Source organism: Gymnodraco acuticeps, unplaced genomic scaffold, assembly GCF_902827175.1.
Source record: "Gymnodraco acuticeps unplaced genomic scaffold, fGymAcu1.1, whole genome shotgun sequence".
In the NCBI taxonomy this organism is placed as follows: Eukaryota; Metazoa; Chordata; class Actinopteri; order Perciformes; family Bathydraconidae; genus Gymnodraco; species Gymnodraco acuticeps.
Window position 1 is genome coordinate 961,118 of NW_022990647.1, and position 19,524 is coordinate 980,641.

General features: G+C 43.3%; 1 protein-coding gene across 3 annotated transcripts in view; it reads left to right on the plus strand.

Annotated features, from left to right (window-relative positions):
• Positions 1–19,524, plus strand: part of schip1 (schwannomin interacting protein 1) — a 220,838-nt gene that overhangs the window by 164,494 nt on the left and 36,820 nt on the right. Inside the window, exons 1-2 of one of the 3 annotated variants that reach the window (XM_034229414.1) lie at positions 14,540–15,080; positions 17,807–18,586. In XM_034229414.1, the coding sequence (XP_034085305.1) occupies positions 15,072–15,080; positions 17,807–18,586 (789 nt within the window). In that variant the 5' untranslated portion in view covers positions 14,540–15,071. Of the gene's footprint in view, positions 1–14,539; positions 15,081–15,534; positions 16,063–17,806; positions 18,587–19,524 lie in introns of those variants that run through there. The other 2 variants (XM_034229413.1, XM_034229412.1) reach the window with 2 other exon arrangements.

Sequence of the window (19,524 nt, forward strand, 5' to 3'; positions counted from 1 at the left end):
CATCATTGTCAATGCAATATCCCTTGGTGTTTGGCACACATATTTGGGATATGGCCTGGAGTGGCACAGTTACTGCAGGGTCGTATAATGGAGCACCAGCAGCAGGTTAGGGTGTATGATTGTGGATTAGTCGCATCGTTTTGGTCCCACAGGAGGAGAGGGAGTCAGTATCTGAACGTATAAAAATGCTAACCTGTCACACCTGTTTGAAGTCCACTCCGGTTATCCAAGACTTTTTCAGGCTCACGGCAGGAACACAGCCAGCCTTTCCCGATGCAGGAGAGAGGAGAGGAGAGGGGAGGGTCTGTAGTTAGGGCACATACACATTGGATGCCTGGCAGATATGATGGTATAATGGTTACAGTAGAGAGAGAAGAAGACAGCTCTGGAACGATGGCATCGAAAATGGAGATGGAGTGGTGGAGGGTTAGATGGTACCTGGGGAGCATTTCGGGCGTAAGAATTCCACTGTAGCCTCCCACTGCTGCCAGCTTAGTGATAACATGCATGAGTAGAGCTCAAGAAAAAGAAGATGGGAAGAAGAGTAGACATGCAGGCTGGGAAAAGTGGGACAAAATTGACGGATTGAGAGGAGCAAAGTGGTCTGAAAGCCTCCCACATCCTCTCTTACCTCCGTTACTAGCAGGGGGGCCTGCTAAGGATGTTAGAGTCCATTAAAGTTGCAGCATGTTTACTTAAAACTAACACAGCCCTGTGCTGTCTTCACCACCTACCTCCTCTCTCTCACCCTCCTACATAACAAGACTACAAACCATAATTAAGTGTATTTACTGATGAACATCTTCTTTAAAGCCTTATTAATCTATCTGAATGACATCATATATAACTTCATCACTTGAACTTCCAGTGACCTGCCTTTTCCGTGAATTATAACTCTCACAATCTATTTAAGCGTTGCAAATTTGAAACTCTTTTACATTACTTGCACTTATTTTCTTGGACTTGCTAGCGATGTGTTTATTGAAGTACAAAGATGCAAAGCCATGCACACAGATAACGATAAGTGCATGCACACTATACTACATTGAAGTCCAACTCTGCTGTTTAGCCTTTGAATGATTCAACACGCTCTATTGCAGGCTGCATTTGCTGTCTGATTCCTTCAGTCAGGGTGGTTTTCTCAATATTCTGCTGATGATCCCTCCCCCCATTTCTGCCAGGGAGCTTTGGGCTCGATGCCCTCATGCCTATTTACCCTCCCAGCCTCTTCAGCAGCACCTCTGATGCTGCATAGAGCATCAGCGATGGCACATAGAGCCTGGAGGAGAGAGATGAAGAGGGATGGTAAATGTTTTACCACAAAGGAGAATAACAGGGCCAGTGAAGATGAAAAAAGACACAAAATTGTAACATTGACAAGCTCTGATGAAGGAGGAACGTGATAAATGAAAGGGGTGGTGGAGGGTGCTCATCATGATGGAGGTTATAAGGCCCCCTCAGGGTGTATTCTGTACTGGCTGTGGTGACACCTTCACTCGGCCCGTCCACACAGCGGCGTGCGTTGACGCTTCACCATTCACTTTGAATGGGGTGACGTCACTTTTCGCCGAACTGCATTGTGGGAAGCGACGCGGAGCGTTGCTGGCGTGGCTCGCTGCAAAAGTTGAGCAATGTTCAACTTTTGAAGCCTCGGCAGAAGCGTCAGCCAATCGAATTATATGCGAGTACAAGTTCTAGCCAATCAAACCGCTGCTTGTGTGTCTGGGGCGGGAGATTCATGTGATTGGTTGTTGGTCGAGTTTCAGACACGCCCGCCGGCAAGCTTCAACGCACGCCGCTGTGTGGACGGGCCTTATGGTTCGAGGAGCTTTTGGGCAGGGCATCTCTGCAGGGATGGCTGGTTACCATTATGGCTCTCTCAATAGTTCAGCTGGATTGCCTTTTGCTCATTATTGCTTTTCAGTAGAGAAAATGTTCAAGCCTCAGAGTGAGGTTTACTGCACGTGCCATTGGATGAATTGGTCTTAATTTAGAAAAAGCAAATCCAACACAGCTCTCTGGCTCAGCAGGCTTTTAATTGAATATTCCAATTCTCCTGGATCTCATTCAAAGCATCTTTCTGATGACTCAGAATTTGCCAATCCCCTTAACATAGCAAAGCTGCAATGACCAAGCCAGTGCTGGTGGGTCTGGTATTTACCCTGGCCTTCGTTGAATGATTTTATTAACAAATGACAGATGTAATTACAGAAACCAAACCATCGTTTCATACAAAATGGCAATCTATTCACTGATTCTTCCATTATCCATGCTCTGTGGTCATGGATTAGCTCTAATCATCACTGTTGTATTATAAAATCTACTTAAAAAAGAAGGCTATTATGCATTATACTGCTATAATCTGATCTCATTTCCTCCACTGTCTCCCCAATTAATTCATCATTTACCTAATCTCCAAAATTAGGATTGTGAATATGCTGCAATACTAATTTAGAGTCAGGAAATTTTCATCACTTAAAGGGATATTTGATTACTAAATGTACATGTACAATACAGCCACAGAGGTTAAAGTTATCTTGTCAGACACAAACAATTGATAGAAAGAAAAACATGAATGAGTATGTGGAAAAGAGGGAAACTGTTATATACATATTGTTTGGTAGATATGTAATTGGGATAATAAATATTGACACTGCAATGGATTCTGGTTGGATTTCTATGACTCCCTGTAGGAGTGTTGTTAACATATTTAAGCCTGGTGAAAACCACTGTTGCACAGATAATAATGTATCCATGATAGAAACTGAGTAATTTACACTCACAAGGCAATCAAAATAAAGGGCGGCAAATAAAAAATGAGTTTTCCCCCCTTGGAAATTAAGGACATATAACAGGAACAGTGAACAGTATCCAGGGTGCCAGAATGCACTTAATAATTTCAGAACATAAAACACATTCGCCTTGAAGAGAGGAGCACTTTCGGGAGACTTAATAAATTAATGTCAGATTAGAAAATACAACAAGAAAGGTTGCACATATTATCCTGTTAGGCAGCAAACCAGGTAGTTGATGGTTGAATTACTTCATGTATAATGCTGAATTGTGGGAGTAAGAAAAAGGGTGAAAGTAAATTACATTTGTGCACATAATCAAATTGTAGGTAATTATTTGCATGCTTTTAGAAACAAAGAAAACAACAAGATAGGCTATTAGTTGAAAAGATAGAAACAGTACTTGATACTCGCAAAAAACAAAACACTATATCAGAGGAAATCCAATACAATTCCTGTAAATTGAAAAGGTAAAAGAAGATTTTTAATAAAAGTAAGCTCTATCTTAGACAGATATGGTTACAGTATATTTAAAACATTACTTAGATGATATTGAAATCCAGATCAAAACAATGTCTCAATGACAATAAACTCTCCTGAGATAACCTTTGTAGAATCCTTTAAGGATTAAATGTACAGCAAATAAGAAAAGTGAGATGCCGATGCAGTAATGGGTTCACATGGGAAATCCATAGGAGCTATTACCGACTGTTCAAGGAACATTTAACTGTCGTAGTCAGCGGGAAACACGTGGTAATTCTCTGTAATTACTGTGATGTACAAAAAGAGTGAATATTGCAGATTGTCCACTGTACAGCCCAATAACCTGATTGGATGATGAGGTTGCTCAGTGGCGGTCTGCTTTTGATTATAGCAGATATAACTGACTCAAATGAAATGCATGAAAGATAAGGAGAACACTTATTTTAATAAACTGGAGATTACAATATTTTTCTTTTGGACAGCGATGCCCAGAGGTGACAGCAAGTATCGTAGCAGTATCCCTGGAACTCTCTGGTCCACACTGTTGACTCTGCATGCAGAAATGAAACTAATGCTGGTGTTCAGTGCGAGTGTGGGAAGTACTGTGGTCTTTACATTATTAAGTGAGGAAACCCTAAGGCCCTCTGGTTCGCAAAAACAAGATGTGACGCGGGTTTAATATTTACCAAGATGGAAACGGCCACCTTGGTTTTAGGCCATCTTGGTTATGGTTACTGCTGTCACTTTTTATATAAAGTGCATGTTTGTGATATGGTTACACACACAACAGCAAGATTGCTGATGGAATAAAGGCTCAGCTATTATGTTGCTTCGAGGTGCCCTTTTTTCTTCCCATCTCTGCGATTATGAGTTTAGAGGCCATGTCTGAGTGTGTTGCAGTAGTATCTCACACCTGAGCAGTCCAGGAGGAATCAATAATTGATCTAGACAGTGTGCTACCACCTGCCAGGATCCCTCAGGGTTCACATGCACACACATGCACATCAGAAAGCACAGGCACACATGTGTTTCTTTGTCTTCTATTACTGTAATGATCTTTACACAGCCAACTTCAGAAAATGGAGTTGTCACTCGGTCATATCGCAGCTGATCAGATGTCAGATTGTGCTTGACCTTGACAACACCCTAGTAACCTGGCAGACTCCAGGGCTGCCTCTGAGGTCAAACTGTGTCAAACATGAGTGTTGTATTGATGTTGGGCTGGTACTGAAACCTGCGGACTACTCTATGACTTCCATTCCATTTGTTTCATGTGTGTGTGCATGTATAAAAAAAGGATTTGCTGTGATAGTAGAGAAGCGCCCCTTTTTTAATAACAACCATCAACCCCTTCTCTTTTTGATTAAATCTCACTCAGCCCCTTCCTGGTTTAATTTGCTTCTTAAATCAACTCCCACTGCCTCCCTTCTCTCTGTTTCTCCCAAATCTCTGGATGTTTAGTCGTTTATGAAAGAAGGTGGAAAACAGCAGGCACAAGGCCTGCTCAAAACACCGGAAAAGCAATCCAATTTGGTGTGGGCAGTAAATTCTGTGGACATCTGCGCACTGCACGGCGTGAAGCTGTGCACAGGGCAGGGTGGAGGCATAGCTCTGCTTGGCTGTACTGCTGACAGGGCACAGAAACAGCCATGGAGGGGTACCAGGTAGGCGGAGAGACTGTGGAATGGGACCTGACACACTCTCAGACTCTCCGTCTCTATATTTGACTCTTTAACCAAAGTGGATATTTTCTGCCGCGTTGCAGGAAGAGCAAGACAAGAGAGTAATAGCGTATAGGGAAACGTGAAGAGGAGTGAGAGGAGGAGAAAAAAGTCTGACTTAAATTGATCTAAAGTTTGAACATTTAATAGAAGTGTCACAAATCTCACTATGACCATTACATAAACCTTCAGGTCTCTGCCTACATGAAAAGATCTTTACACATTCCCTAATGGTGGCTGCCACATACAACTATGGCCCTAACATAACCTTTACTGCAGACTGACGCAAGCCACTGTGACTAATGCAGTGAGCCAAGACTAATGTGTCTCATGCTCTCCCTGAGGTTTCCCCATTTTCCCCTTTAAACTGTGGGGTTTTTCTCTGGAAGTTTTTCCTTGTACGATGTGAGGTTCTAAGGACAGAGGGTGTCGTATTGTCATACTGATATTCTGTACACACTGTGAAGACCACTGAGACAAATGTAACATTTGTGATATTGGGCTATATAAATAAACATTGATTGATTGATTGATTGATTGATACACAGTTGTAAAATCACACTGTCCCACGCCTGAATCTCTCCTCAGCCCCACAGGACGCCTCTGTAGGCTGGGCTAATTACACAGATTACAAACCTTCCCTTCTTTTGCTCTAATTAGCATTAGTGTGCCGCATGGACCAAATGGGTCTGGACTGGGTCCTGGCCCTCCATTCTTGCAGGCGATTAAGATCTCCTTCCACAGCGTGACTCTGGTCATTACTTCATTAATAACTTGGCTGACTTTCTCCAACTCTGCTGGTTCCAGTCTCCCTGAGGAGATTTGGTCTGGCCTGCAGTGTTGGATTTAACATTTTTCTTAAAGATTTCCCAACTGCTAACTTCTACCGAAAATGCTTTTGCTTTTTTTTCTCCACTATATGTATTAATATCTTTCCAGCCAATATTGGTTTTGATTCTCATCATGATCATCCCCTTACTCATAACTGTAGCCTCAGAAACTGTAATTGTCATCAGCACAAAAGCATGGCTATATTCACTCTGATTTCTCTAGTGATTGTCAACATTATCATTAGCATTCCGATTCAATCTTCTATGACTTCTTCATCACAGTAATACTCTTCTCATACCCCTCAGTGATATATTACTTCTCCCTTCATCACATTTAATGTGGTTCTTTCCCGCTCTCAATTTCTTTATGCCTACAGAAATATGTACATATTTTTTCTCTTTTCTGTAATTGTTAGTTTGGATATAATGCTTCTTGATTAATGCTTAGCTATGTGAACTCTGACTGAATTATCCATTTAGCACCTGTAAACTAAGGTGATTTTGGTAAGTCTGAGTCTGTCCTCATTGGGCCAATCTGTACACATTCACTACACTGCAGACGGTAAACAGACGTGCTTCACATTCAAATGAATGTAATAGCTGTGAGTGCTTGTATATACAATGGGCGAGATGTTTGTCTCACAATTCATTTCACACTTTGTTAGCAAGTGAAATTGTTGGCTGGATATACAGTATGGAAGGGAAGATCAATATAGTATAGCCATGTATTAGTAGTTCAATCCAATACAAGTGCTGCATGGGGTTCATCAGATTGTGTAAACACAATTACAAAAACTAGGTTATGCATCGTAGTCCATGAACATATCAGACTCAAAATATACATACACGTGGTGGTGCTTGCACACACACATGCATATAATTAACTTGTAAATGAGGAATACCCAGAAATGTACACACACATACTCCTCTTTGTTGTGCTGCTCTTCACTCACTCAGTGATTTGAATGGAGTAAATCATCATTGTGCTTAGAAAGAAGATTGATGGCTGGTCTCCACGGTTTGGCTAACCTTTCTATTTAGAACGACAGGTCAGTCGTCCAGTTAAGGAGCCGACCCCCATTGTGGTCATCTGACATCTCCATTCATCATCACACAGGCTGCATCCTGCTGCTGCTTTCTCAAGGCACAGACTGCTTTGTGTGGCACTTGTGTTCATGTTGCCGCATATGGAAAAAGGTGTATGTTACATAGGATCGGCAATATTATATAATATTGCTATTCTTGGATTGAAGTCCTTTTAATACAATACTGTATGGCAGGGTGCTTTAGTTCATTTTGGTAAATACTGAAGGACTGCATGATTGCAAAAAATATTTCTGTATGTGATGTTCTGATTATCTGTGTGTTGAAGTACAAAACATTATGTTCTGCTTTGATGATCAAATATTTTTGATCTGATGAAATGTTTTACAAGTCTCAGAAACTCAGCTTGGCTTAGCTTTAGATAATTCATAATGGGTAGACGTTGCGGGAGTGTTTAGGGGATAAATTATTAATATATTCTATGAAGTATAGGGAATTCTGTAATGACAGCCAGGATTGGTTCTTCTTAGTCTGAAATACATGACATGGTGATGGTCCTGGGCATTGAATCTATTTTCTGGCCTCTTGTGACCAGGCAGGACATTTCCCATCAGTAGGTCTGGCCTTGTAGCACAGTCATGTTTCTGACGCCTCATTTTCTGTCTTCTGGTTCTGCCCGAGTCTTACTTCAAGGTGAGCTCTTCCCCTTGGTCCCTGAAAAGAGAAAGGGAGAGGGGGCATGTGAGAGAGAGTATCCTCCAAGGTCATTTTTGGTGTCTCACCGTTAAAGTTGGCGAGTTCTTGACAAGGCAGAGACAGTTTCAATTTCCCACCAACTGACAAGATGCTCGCTGTTTTTTAAACACATCTGAGACAGATTTAAGCAGAGGAAGATGTTTTCTGACTTTTTAGTATTATCTGTGGGGCTTTCTTTTTTCCGGCCTTATCTCTCTGTCAGTAATGGGCCTTCAGTGATTCCTGCCAGATAGCTGCTGCGGATGGACTGTTAGGCAGGCAGATAAAGGAAAGCTTTCCCAGATACTGTAGAACTAGACATAGCTGTTTTTCCTTCCGTTTTTGTACCCTCTGTGATCGGTAAATCCCAGTGAATGTCAGTTTGACAGTCACCACACCTAAACAGGTGATGTTGAGGCTGAAGTGTAACAGGATGAACTTTTGTTGACCACCTACTCAATCAAAAAGACTGACTTCTTCTTCCAGGTGTGTTGAAGACATGGGTCAAAAAGCTTTGATGTGACACATCATGAACATCTTCATAAGGCGCTCCTGCCTTCAAGCTTCTTTCTCCTTTTATTGTTGTGTGGAACAATTCACTTTGGGGAAGGATGCCATGTCAAAACTGTCTTCAGAAGCTTTTGACACTTTTGGGAAATGCACACTTCAAAGAAAACAAACTGCGTGTGCCTGTATAGTGCAAGAGTGCCATAAACAATATTGGCCTCCTGTTGACAAGTTCATGATAAATTAATTGCCTGTTGGGCACATGAAGTCGAACTCCTCACATTGTCTGCAAGATTAAACCCAAGCTTATCCTCCATAAAGGTCTTCAGTTAACTTTACCACTCTTTACTTTACTTCAATATGACCAAATATTTGTTGGGGAGTAGAGGAGAAAATGCAGAGGGGAGGAGTGATTCTCTGGTTGATAAGAGAGTTGAAAGCAATGGCAGCTTGGAAGGAGAGTTGTTGGGCTGAACTCCTGCTGAATCCTCTGTTGCCCCTATCACACCAACGCAGTTCCAGGGCAGAGCTAGAGCCTGATAAGCACCATTTTTTCCTGTTCACACAGCAGCGGAGCTGGCTCTAAGCACAGAAAACCGGTGCTTACCAAGCACCAAAACATTGTCGGTCTAGAACAGGGGTCACCAACCTTTTTTAGGATGAGGGCTACTTTCAAAAAAAGAAAACAAGTCGGGGGCTACTTTTACTCCTCTTTTCTTTTCTTTTTTGCAGTGTATATATTTAGCACATTTTAACATTATTATATGCTTACCTTTAACCTTTGTGTGCTGTTTGGGTCTGTGGGACCCGTTTTCAGTGTTTACTAAAAGAACATGTATGCAATTTAATTATTTTAACCTGCTTTATTTGGGGGTGGGACTCACATCCTCTAGTGGGGGCCTCACATCCTCCAGGGGGGACCTCACATCCTCTAGGGGGGTCCTCACCTCCTCTAGGGGGGTCTGGGAGCATGCACCCCCGGGAAGATGTTTTTTAAAATGTTGAAGTGAAATGCATCAATCTGGTGCACTTTGAGCACAAAATGAATTTATGGATACAGCTCTCAACACTCATATGAAAAGGAGCTGTATACTTTTCAATACTCCAATCATCTTTAGAATATTATCACAACCAATAACAAATCATTTCAACTTGTTTATTCTTATCTTATGTTAGCATTTTTTCTTTTTATTTATGCGTATTTTACTAATCACTCCCCTTTTAAACTGTTTTTTGTACTGTCCTATAGTACACATTGGAATGATTTCTTACTTTATCTATATTAAATAGATAAGTGTGTTCTCTCTCCCTAGCTCTCTCGCTCTCTCTCTCTCTCCCTCCCTCCCTAGCTCCCTCGCTCTCTCTCTCTCTCTCTCCCTCTGTCTCGCTCGCTCACAGAGGCTGTGTGCTCCTCCGTGGCGATGACGGCTTGCGTTAAAAAATAATAATAAACATATTTGTAAAGTGGGAGGACACAAACGGGACATGTCCCCCCCCCCCTGTCCCCAGTGGAGATTACGCCATGCGTGTGTGTGCGTCAAGTGGAATAAATATATATGCAAGTTACAACACACAGAGTAAAACTCTGCCCCTCATGTGCAGTATAGGCTGGCATGACTAGGCTGTGTTCAATGGGGCTGATGTGTTGTGTAGATTCTGCCAGAAGGAAAATCAGCGGGGAGGTGCCACATTGCTTTTCTTCCCGACTGCAACGCTGGTCCCGCAAATCAAGCAAGAACGTGATTGGTCGATATTCATTGTCGGGGTGGGGGGAGGAGGGGTGTTAGATATATATAGAGTTGTAGTAAGTAGATAGAGTTCGCTATGATTTTGGTTTCGTTTATGCATAGGGTAGATTATTTTAATTACATTTCCTTTTTTGTTTTGTGTATTTTATACATTTTGGATTTGCTTGGCGAGCTATTTTTAGAACATGCCGCGCGGCGACTCACGTTGACCCTGCGGGCACCGTGTTGGCTACCCCTGCTCTAAACCAACATGTTTTAGACATAGCCAAAGAATATTCACTAACACAAGTACAACTCAAGCCTACTCGAAAACAGAACATATTAGACTTGATATTCACTTCAAATCAAACGCTTGTGCAAAATGTGCAAACAATACCAGGCATATCAGATCACATGCTGTCATGATGGACTCTAGTATCCATCCTGTATATACAAAGAAAGCCCAGAGAAAAATGTACACATTTTCATTAGCAGGCTGGGAAGCCATCCAAACTGAGCACAGAATTTGTTAGAACAGAAAACCAGCGAACTGTGAATGACAACTGGAATATGCTCCGAGACTAACTGTTTTCACAGATCGATAAGCATATCCCAATCAAGTTCACTACCACACGGCACAATCTGTCCTGGCTCACTCACTGCATGAAACGGAAAATAAAAAGAAGTTATACAACAAAGCCAAGCGATCAGGCAAAACTCGTGATTGGGAAAACTTCCGCAAACAAAAGAAACATGTTCAAAATAACCTTCTTAGTGCACACTGGGACTATATCGAAAACACACTCACCCAGAGTCTTGCTGAAAACAACACCAGACTATTCTGGAAATATGTCAGAGTGTGGAGTGAACAACATTGGAATCTCCCCTATTCGAAAGGGTGAAGACCTCTACAGTAGCAGCAAAGACAAGGCTGAACTAATCAACAAACAATTGAAATCTGTATTTACTAAGGATGATGGTAGCCAGCCGTCTATATCAGGAGATCCAGCCCCGCAGATAGAAGACCTGATCATCACGACTGAAGGAGTGACCAAACTACTGGCAAATATAAATATCAACAAGGCTAGCGGCCCATATGGTCTACCCAATCACATACTCAAAATGCTGGCCCCCCAAATAGGCCCACTGCTCAAGTGCATATTCACGCAGTCACTGCAGACAGGAAATGTACCCGATGACTGGCTGCAGGCAAACGTTATGCCTATATTCAAGAAAGGGGACCGGCACACAGCCACAAATTACAGACCAGTTTCCCTGACAGTAGTATGTTGTAAACTCCTGGAACACATCATTTGAAAACACCTGTTAAATCACCTGGAAAGGCATTGATTTCTCAAAGGCTTTGGGCCCACATGGGTATAACGGCCCAATACTTGATTGGACCACAACCTTTCTCATGCAAAGAAGCCAACAAGTAGTCGTAGAAGGGGTGAAATCAAGTACAGTTCATGTTGACTCTGGTGTCCCACAAGGCACTGTGTTGGGTCCATTGCTTTTCCTATGCTACATTAATGACCTGCCGTCACATGTAGCATCCACAGTGTGGTTATTCGCGGATGACTGCCTGCTCTACAGGCCTATTAAAAATGGAAGTGACCAAGAAGACCTACAGGGTGACCTGACCAGACTTCAGGAATCGGCTAACACTTGGGGAATGTGCTTTAATGCTAGTAAGTGCTACGTCCTACAAACAAGCCGATCAACAAACCCGTACACTAAAAACGATACTCTATGTGGCCAGGTGTTAAAAGAGGTGACCCACCAGCCTTATCTTGGGGTAGAAATTCATAATAACCTGATTGTAACACAGGCAAACCGTTCGCTCGGCTTCCTACGCCGGAACCTGCGACGTTGTCCCCAGAAACTGAAGGAGACAGCTTTTGTGGCCCTAGTACGCTCTAAACTAGAGTACGCCAGCTCGGTCTGGGACCCCTACACTGATAAAGACATTGATGCCCTGGAATCAGTACAAAGAAGAGGTGCAAGATTCATTTTTGTAGATTATGAATGGGACAGCAGTGTCACGGAAATGCTCAAGCGGTTGAACTGGGTGGAATTGAGTGAAAGGCGGCGATTGTCTCGTTTGGTTCTCTTCTTCAAGATTGTCCATAACATCTCAGCCATTGTTGCATCAATGTACCTAGAGCCAGTTAGAAGTGCAACCCGCAAAGCCAACTCTTTGAACTTTGAGCGAATTTTCGCTACTAGTGACACTCTTAAATACTTTTTCTTTCCAAGAACAATCAGAGAGTGGAACTTGCTACCAGAAGAAGCTGTCATCGCAGAGTCCGTGGAGTGCTTCCGGAAAATGTTAAGAGACATTTTGCGGGGATCATCCATCCCCCACTGAGTGTGATACCTCTGGGTTCTGCTCAGTATTAATCAAGATCCAACGTAGTCCCCCATTGTTGTTGTTGTTGTGAGCGCCGTTGGGGAGAAAATCAGCAACGTAAACGGTGACATCATGACGCAGCAGCGGCAGCACCAGTCGGGCTCTGGGCGGTGTGAACAAAACGGGGGCTGAAAAGAAAAACCGGTTCCGAACCAGAAGAGCACTAGCACGGAGCTAGAACGGGAACCGCGTTGGTGTGAAAGGGGCATCATGGGAGATCCCAATGAGTGCTCTCCGTACTCTTGTGGAAGAAAAGGCTCAGCCAGGGATCTTTGAAGTAATGCTTAGTTATTATATGGACTGCTTGTTTCCTTTGTGATGCTATTATACAATCAGCTCAACATAACTGAGGACAGCTCCCATCCCTCAAACAACTACAAATCTAGGCTGCGCCGTGAAGAGCAGAGAAAGATTCCCAACAACATCACTGAAGTACAACACAGCGCTTTTACAGCGCAAATGTTTGGCTTACCACTCGAGAGACACAGATCTAGTTCTTAATCATAACTCTTGTTATACAAATGCTTTGGAGTATGTTTTACTCCTGCTGTTGATGAGATTAGTTTATCACTAACATTTAACTTGATCTTGGTGCCGGAATATGTAAATTACCAGCTGCTGTAAGAGGAAACGGAATGCAACATGAAGATATCATGCCATGTTGGTGTTAACCCCTCTTCAGCTCTAACACTGCAGCTGTCGTCTCTGTGTGTGTGTGTGTGTGTGTGTGTGTGTGTGTGTGTGTGTGTGTGTGTGTGTGTGTGTGTGTGTGTGTGTGTGTGTGTGTGTGTGTGTGTGTGTGTGTGTGTGTGTGTGTGTGTGTGTGTGTGTGTGTGTGTGTGTGTGTGTGTGTGTGTGTGTGTGTGTGTGTGTGTGTGTGTGTGTGTGTGTGTGTGTGTGTGTGTGTGTGTGTGTGTGTGTGTTAGCTCATATGTCTACAACAGTGTTTACATCCAGCAAAAGCTAAAAATGATACTGGAGTATATCATAATACATTTTTCATATATTAGCAATCAATCTGTTTTATTTTCCTTCATTATTGGAATAATCTTTGAGCTTGAACTTCTTCTTAAACTTCAATAGGGCCATAAGTGAGGTCTTTATATAGTTGCATTTCTTTTTCAATTACGACAAAGAAAAGCAGCGCAACTTCCAATTTGAGCAGTTGGAGCCAATTATTCTTTTGGCATTTTTCTTGAAAAATAGCTGAAAAGATCAATGAATCATCATTAACTGATTCATTTTTAGCTGACTGGCTTATTGATTATTTGTGAAGCTTATAATGTCCTCTCTTTTTTTGTCAAAGTGCAGATATAGGCTGATAAAAAATGTCTAAGCAGAAGTTTGTGGTGTTGTTGTTGTACTGGGTTGAGTTAGAGAAGTCTAAAATGCTGCCAAACATAATTAGAAAACTCTATAGTATTGGCTAGGAAGGCAGAATGTCAGTATTGTTGAGACTAACCTTTAATGGTGCAGATTGTTGTAGAGATAGTGAGCTTTTCTTGCACTGTGGGGGATTCCTACTGCTCTGGTAATCTAATTCAAATCTGCAAGCATATTTGATGTGTGGGTGTATTTTTATCAACTTGCTCTTTGTGCTTATTGTCTGGAAAAAGTTATATTTGTGTAGAACAAGAAGTTATGTTTTTAATATAACCATGTGTCTTTATTGTGCTAACCTTTAAATGTGCTTTTTGTGGCCACCTTCAGGTGCTACACGTCTTTAAGTATTAATGACAAGATCTGAACATTATAACCTTCACACAGACTTGATTCATTGCAGGGCTGTTGCATCGAAAACCATTATGAATTGTAATGAAGTGGACTAAACTCTGATTAAGAACACAATGACAGCCTTTGTAATATTATGTGAAGACAAATAGCAGATATAAGAACAGGGGTCCCTGAGGTTTTATGGAAACCAGGTCTAGAAATATTCTAAAATCCGAACACCAGATGTATATTTAATAATTCACCTGTATAGTTAGTTTTCTCTCTCTCTCTCTCTCTCTCTCTCTCTCTCTCTCTCTCTCTCTCTCTCTCTCTCTCTCTCTCTCTCTCTCTCTCATCTCTCTCTCTCTCTCTCTCTCTCTCTCTCTCTCTCTCTCTCTCTCTCTCTCTCTCTCTCATCTCTCTCTCTCTCTCTCTCCTCTCTCTCTCTCGCTCTCTCTCTCTCTCTCTCTCTCTCTCTCTCTCTATCTCTCTCTCGCTCGCTGTAATTTGCAAGGTCAGTGGGTGCAGAAGGTTGGGCTTTAGTTGTGTTTTCTGTCGTCGTCACTTTCTCCTCAGAGCTGCAGGCTGCGACAGAGAGCCACGGTTATAGTGAGAGCTTGTGCCAGCCGGGGAGCAGCAGCATGCTTCTTGTGCGCTTAGTTTTAAGTTTCTAGGTAATAACTGAGCGATAAAGGCGTCTTCAAACGTGCCCACAATATAAGGGGACGCACTTTACTTGCAGCTTATTCATTTTCCAGCTGACGTGGGAGCGGGAGAGCGCGGACTGGACTGCTGGTTGGACATCGCTGTATATGAGGAGAGAAGATGCGTTGACCTGCTGGGATTTAAAGACATCTACGTTATTTTGTCCAATCAGGCAGGACTCCTCGGTTGTCTCCTCTGTGCATGGACTAGGCTACACACTCAGAGCGATGACTGTACTGAATTGTTCACCGGCTCTCTGTAATTTCTCCAGCGAAGCCAGCCTCACCGCCACCCGCCCTTAAAATAAAGCTGCTGTGAAACAAGTCAGCAGCGTCGCCGTTGTCTAACAGCTGGGATTTATACTTTACAATGTCTTGAGACGCGACGGGGAAGCTACAAAGATGATGACAGTGAGTATCGTATATTTTAGGTCGTAGCCCCGGTAAGGTTAATGCAGGCGGTGACTTTAATTGTGTCTGGTAACATGCTGTAGTGAATCTAAGGGGGTCACGGTTGTATTGGGTGTCAGTCTCCGTGTGATAGTGTGCTTTAAGGCGTTTCTGTCACCGCTGTTGCCGGGGGGATATCAGGTGCCTCCTGGGACTTTTTGGGAGCATTACATCATTTAAGTAGCCTATATGAATGACCACATTTTGGAAACTCACGCGTATTATCCACATTTCTATAGTTTGCACTAAAAATCAAATGTCAACACTTAATGACATGATAGCCTATGTTGACAGATGAAATCATGCAACTGTCATCCGTGTAGAAATGCCACTTGGCGTGGCTAGTCTACACTCGACGCACGCAAAGACTGGGCGTATGCTATGATGCCCCATTGCAAGCTACCTAGAGAACAACGGGAATAGTTGTGAGGGTAGTATTTGACATAAATTAAACGCCCCCCAGACACCCGCCCGGCTGCGGGTTGGGGATCTGTGCAGCTGTCAATTTGCATGTATTTCGTGGCCAAATCCAGCCTGGCTGCGCGTTAATCCCGCAGCGGATCAGCTTTACCGCTCCAGCCTGCCGCCTTGCAGCGCATTCCTCGCTCATACGCACACACTTTAAATGATTACATTATTATAATCGGGCTCATGTGACCATCATGTATTGACGCGATCATATCTGGAAAACAAGCGCTTGTTTTGGAGGCTGCACAGATCGGGATAACAGTTCAAGAAGAAGGATCGCTGACCGATATTTGATTTGACTACGCTGATTTCATTCAGCGTTCTTCCTACTTTGGAGAGAAAAACTCCTCCCGGTGACTGTAACCGGGGTTTTATAGCACTTAGAGCCGGTGAGAAAGCCAGGATGACAGGCTGGCTCACACACCACGGGGACTGGTGACAGTGTGGTGATCCAGCGCGTTTGATGAGCACGTCGGTAAGGTTGTTCTCCGCTCTACTGCTAGGCAAGATTGATATATTCTTCGGACTCTGCTACATTTTGAAGGCTAAACATTATATTTTTTTGTTAGTTGTATAATCGTGACTACGTATTGCTGTACAATAACAGGTCTAAGCGATTTCAGATAATCAGGCCATAAGTAGGCCAGTACTGTTGTGTGACCTTAAATCCTCCCTCTTCAATTGTAAAGCCAACGGGGGCTCCTGGAGTTTTTCATGTCAAGAACCCACATATTGTTGGTAATGATCCCTTTGAACCGATTATTGGATTAAACATGTTATAGACTTTGGAGTAACAAGCAAAACGGTTGTCATACATTTAGGCATTGCCTAATTCACGAGTGATTTAATAATACTACAATTTAACTCTCCCTATGAACACACTGGAGGTCCCAGCACCCTAGTGGCAATGCAATATGTTACCAAGGCCAAGTAGCCTATTCCATAACATTAAGATATAGTTTAAAGTATCCAATAACACCTTGGCAAGGTGAAATGTGGCTTTATGGCCCAATATGAGCAGCTGGTACCATCTTTATCTCTGCTGCAGCTTCATTTCTTCTCTTTGACACACTAGCATTTCATGGATAAATGCAAGCCCCTCATCATAGAGTAGCTTATGTCTCTAAATCCCATCAGCAATTTGTGTATCTGGACTCCAAGATGCTGAGTCATATTGCTTTGCCTAACACAGATATTTTCTGCATTGTGCTTTGACTCAACAGCCAGTGCCTGAGCAGGTGTGGTTAAGTAGCCATACCTCAAGAAAGCTTTATATAATTTGGATAATACTGTATTACAGTTTGGCAATTTCATCCACGAAGGTCTTGTTTAAAACGACAGTAAATCTTGATGGTCTACACCAGTAATTAGCAATCTTCATAATTAATTTATTTTCCAAAGCAGCTCATAATGTCGATCACGTAGGAACGTGTCGTTAATTTCTCTTGGCCTTTAGAGAAATGTAGCTTTTCATTAACTTTTAAAGAGGTGTGAGACGAAAATGTCACTCCTGTGTAGGAAAATAATGATGACTCAGGTCAGGTGGAGATTTGTGGTGGGTTGTAAACAACACAGACGTTTTCATTAGCTGTGAACTAATCAGTCAGGCAGTGATTGGGTCTCTGCAGGAGCAACACAGTCAAGGTTATCAGGAACCCTGGTCGCATCTGTGCATGTCACATTTTGGTGTGTTGAGTATTGACATGTCAGTGTCACTCACTCTCACTCTAACCACCCTGTTTTTTCTCCCTGTGGTGCTGTACAGATGTAGCAGTGGGTGGTGGGATATTATTCTAACATATCCAGCCACACGCACTACGCCTTTTCTTTGTTTGTAAAGTGTTGCATAAGCCCAAAAACACACACATGTACACATTTACCAGAGAAAAATATAATGAGTAAGCCTGGCCTTTAAGGAAAGCTTTTGTGCAGTACAGTTGTGTAACAGAAGACCAGAAAACAAGTCTTAGAGGGACGACTACATAATTCTGAGCAGAAAGGAAGTTCCTGCGGGACAGGAAGTGCTTTGTGGTTGCTGGTCTCCAACCACAACATTGGTGTGACTAATCTAAGTCTACACACTTCCTTAAATTCTCTTTTAATTTTCCTCTTCTTCTCCCTCCTCCCCTATCTTTTATTTTTCTCAATTTGTAAACTCCTGTCCTTGCACATGCTTGTTCCTTAGTTTCATTATTTGTTCTGTTCCCTTCTCGTTGCAGGATTATCGGGAGGATGGCATGGACCTGGGGAGTGATGCATCCAGTCGCTCAAGCTCAGAGTCCAACTCCAACAAGGTAACACCTTGCTCTCCTTCTCTTGACCTGGCCACTTTGGAGGACTACAAATCCTCCCCCTCTCTGGACCTTGTCACCTTAGAGGACTACGAGGAGGACGAGGACTACCAAGAGTATAAGAAGAAGGTGATAGAGGAGTGGGAGAGTGAGTATGGAGAGGGCTACACCTCTCCACAGCCTCCTGGTCAGGAGGAAGTCGGAGGAGGAGGCGTTGTTGGGGAGGACATTCTTGGTGAGGGCTACAGGAAGACAGTGAACAGTCGCAGCCTCGCTGAAGAATTGGAGGATGTGAAGACTGTCCCGCCCCCCCCGGCTTCCGGCGGACACACTGCCACCTCGGTCGCAGCCGTCCCAGAGGAACTGAAACAGAACGGCAATCTGATTTTGCCCAGGAGCCACCAGCTCAGCTCCCCCGGTACACGGAGTGGCACAGGAACTCCTAAACCCCGCCACCGCAGCTCCAGCAAAGGCAGGGGGAGCCGCAGCACTGCCGGGGGTGGTGGTAGTGGAGGAGGAAGCAGTGGAGGGACTGGGGGACGGATGGGGGGATACAAAGAGGACGAGGTTGTAGAGGAGGAGCCTTTGCCCACCATGGACTGGGCAGCCCTTGAGAGGCACCTGGCTGGGCTGCAGTGCAGAGAGCAGGAGAACCAGAACCTCAACCACAACCAGAACCACATCATGGGCAAGACCAACTACACCTCGGTAAGTTTTTATTTCCCTTGTTGTTTCTGTGTGTTCCTGTGGGGTTTGCTGCTTGTGTGTCAAAGGTTATCTTTCACCGAGTTTTCACATGCCCTGGTTGGCTTCTGTAATCCAGCAGTTATCTGTGTCAGATGCACCCTGGAAACATGGGGTTAGGTTTGCTGGAGTAAGAAAGAGGGATTAGTCGGCTAATGTAGCGCTAAGCTATGTGGCCCTGCTTTCAACTATACTATCAACTCTGGCCCTCATAAGTACACTGATTCAGGGAATATATGTCCAACAGTGCAAGCATTATTTAATGACTTTGGGCAGATAATCACTACAGCAAATGTATGTTTCTGACCTTACAGTTTTGTATTGGTTTAACCTAATTTAAAGAAATCTGGATGCACTTTGTTGTGGCTATGTGGTGTTTCTACCAGAAGAGGTCAGTGTTGCATTGATGGTCTGCAGAGAGCCGCTGCAGGCCTTTCATGCCACACCAGCAGCTCAACCTCTAAAAGCTGTTATGATTCATTTACAATCTCATGACATCGCTCAGTTTAAATCAAAATCCCTGCCAGAGTTTTAGGGTTTATTGTTGGTGTGTGGGTCCAAAAAGGGTGTAGCCTTGAAAATGTTTAGGGAGGAGCAGGAGAAAATTGTTTACAGCAGTCACAGTATCCAGTGCAAACTACAAGCTCTTGTGTCACTGAGTAAAAGTAAGCGAGGGCAAATGTGTGTTTGATAAAGGGGCATTGGTGTGGTGGGGCATTTGGTATTCAAGCACCAAGACCTTTTCTTCAGTGCACACAGACAATGGCTTGCAGCCAGTGCCATTGTGAGTGTGTTGTGTGTCTTTGTTTTTCTGTCCTGGAGGCCCCCCCCTGTCTCCCTGAGGCATGTAAGGAATGCAGCGGGAGAAATAAATGGGGGATGAGAGGAAGGAAAGAGAGAGG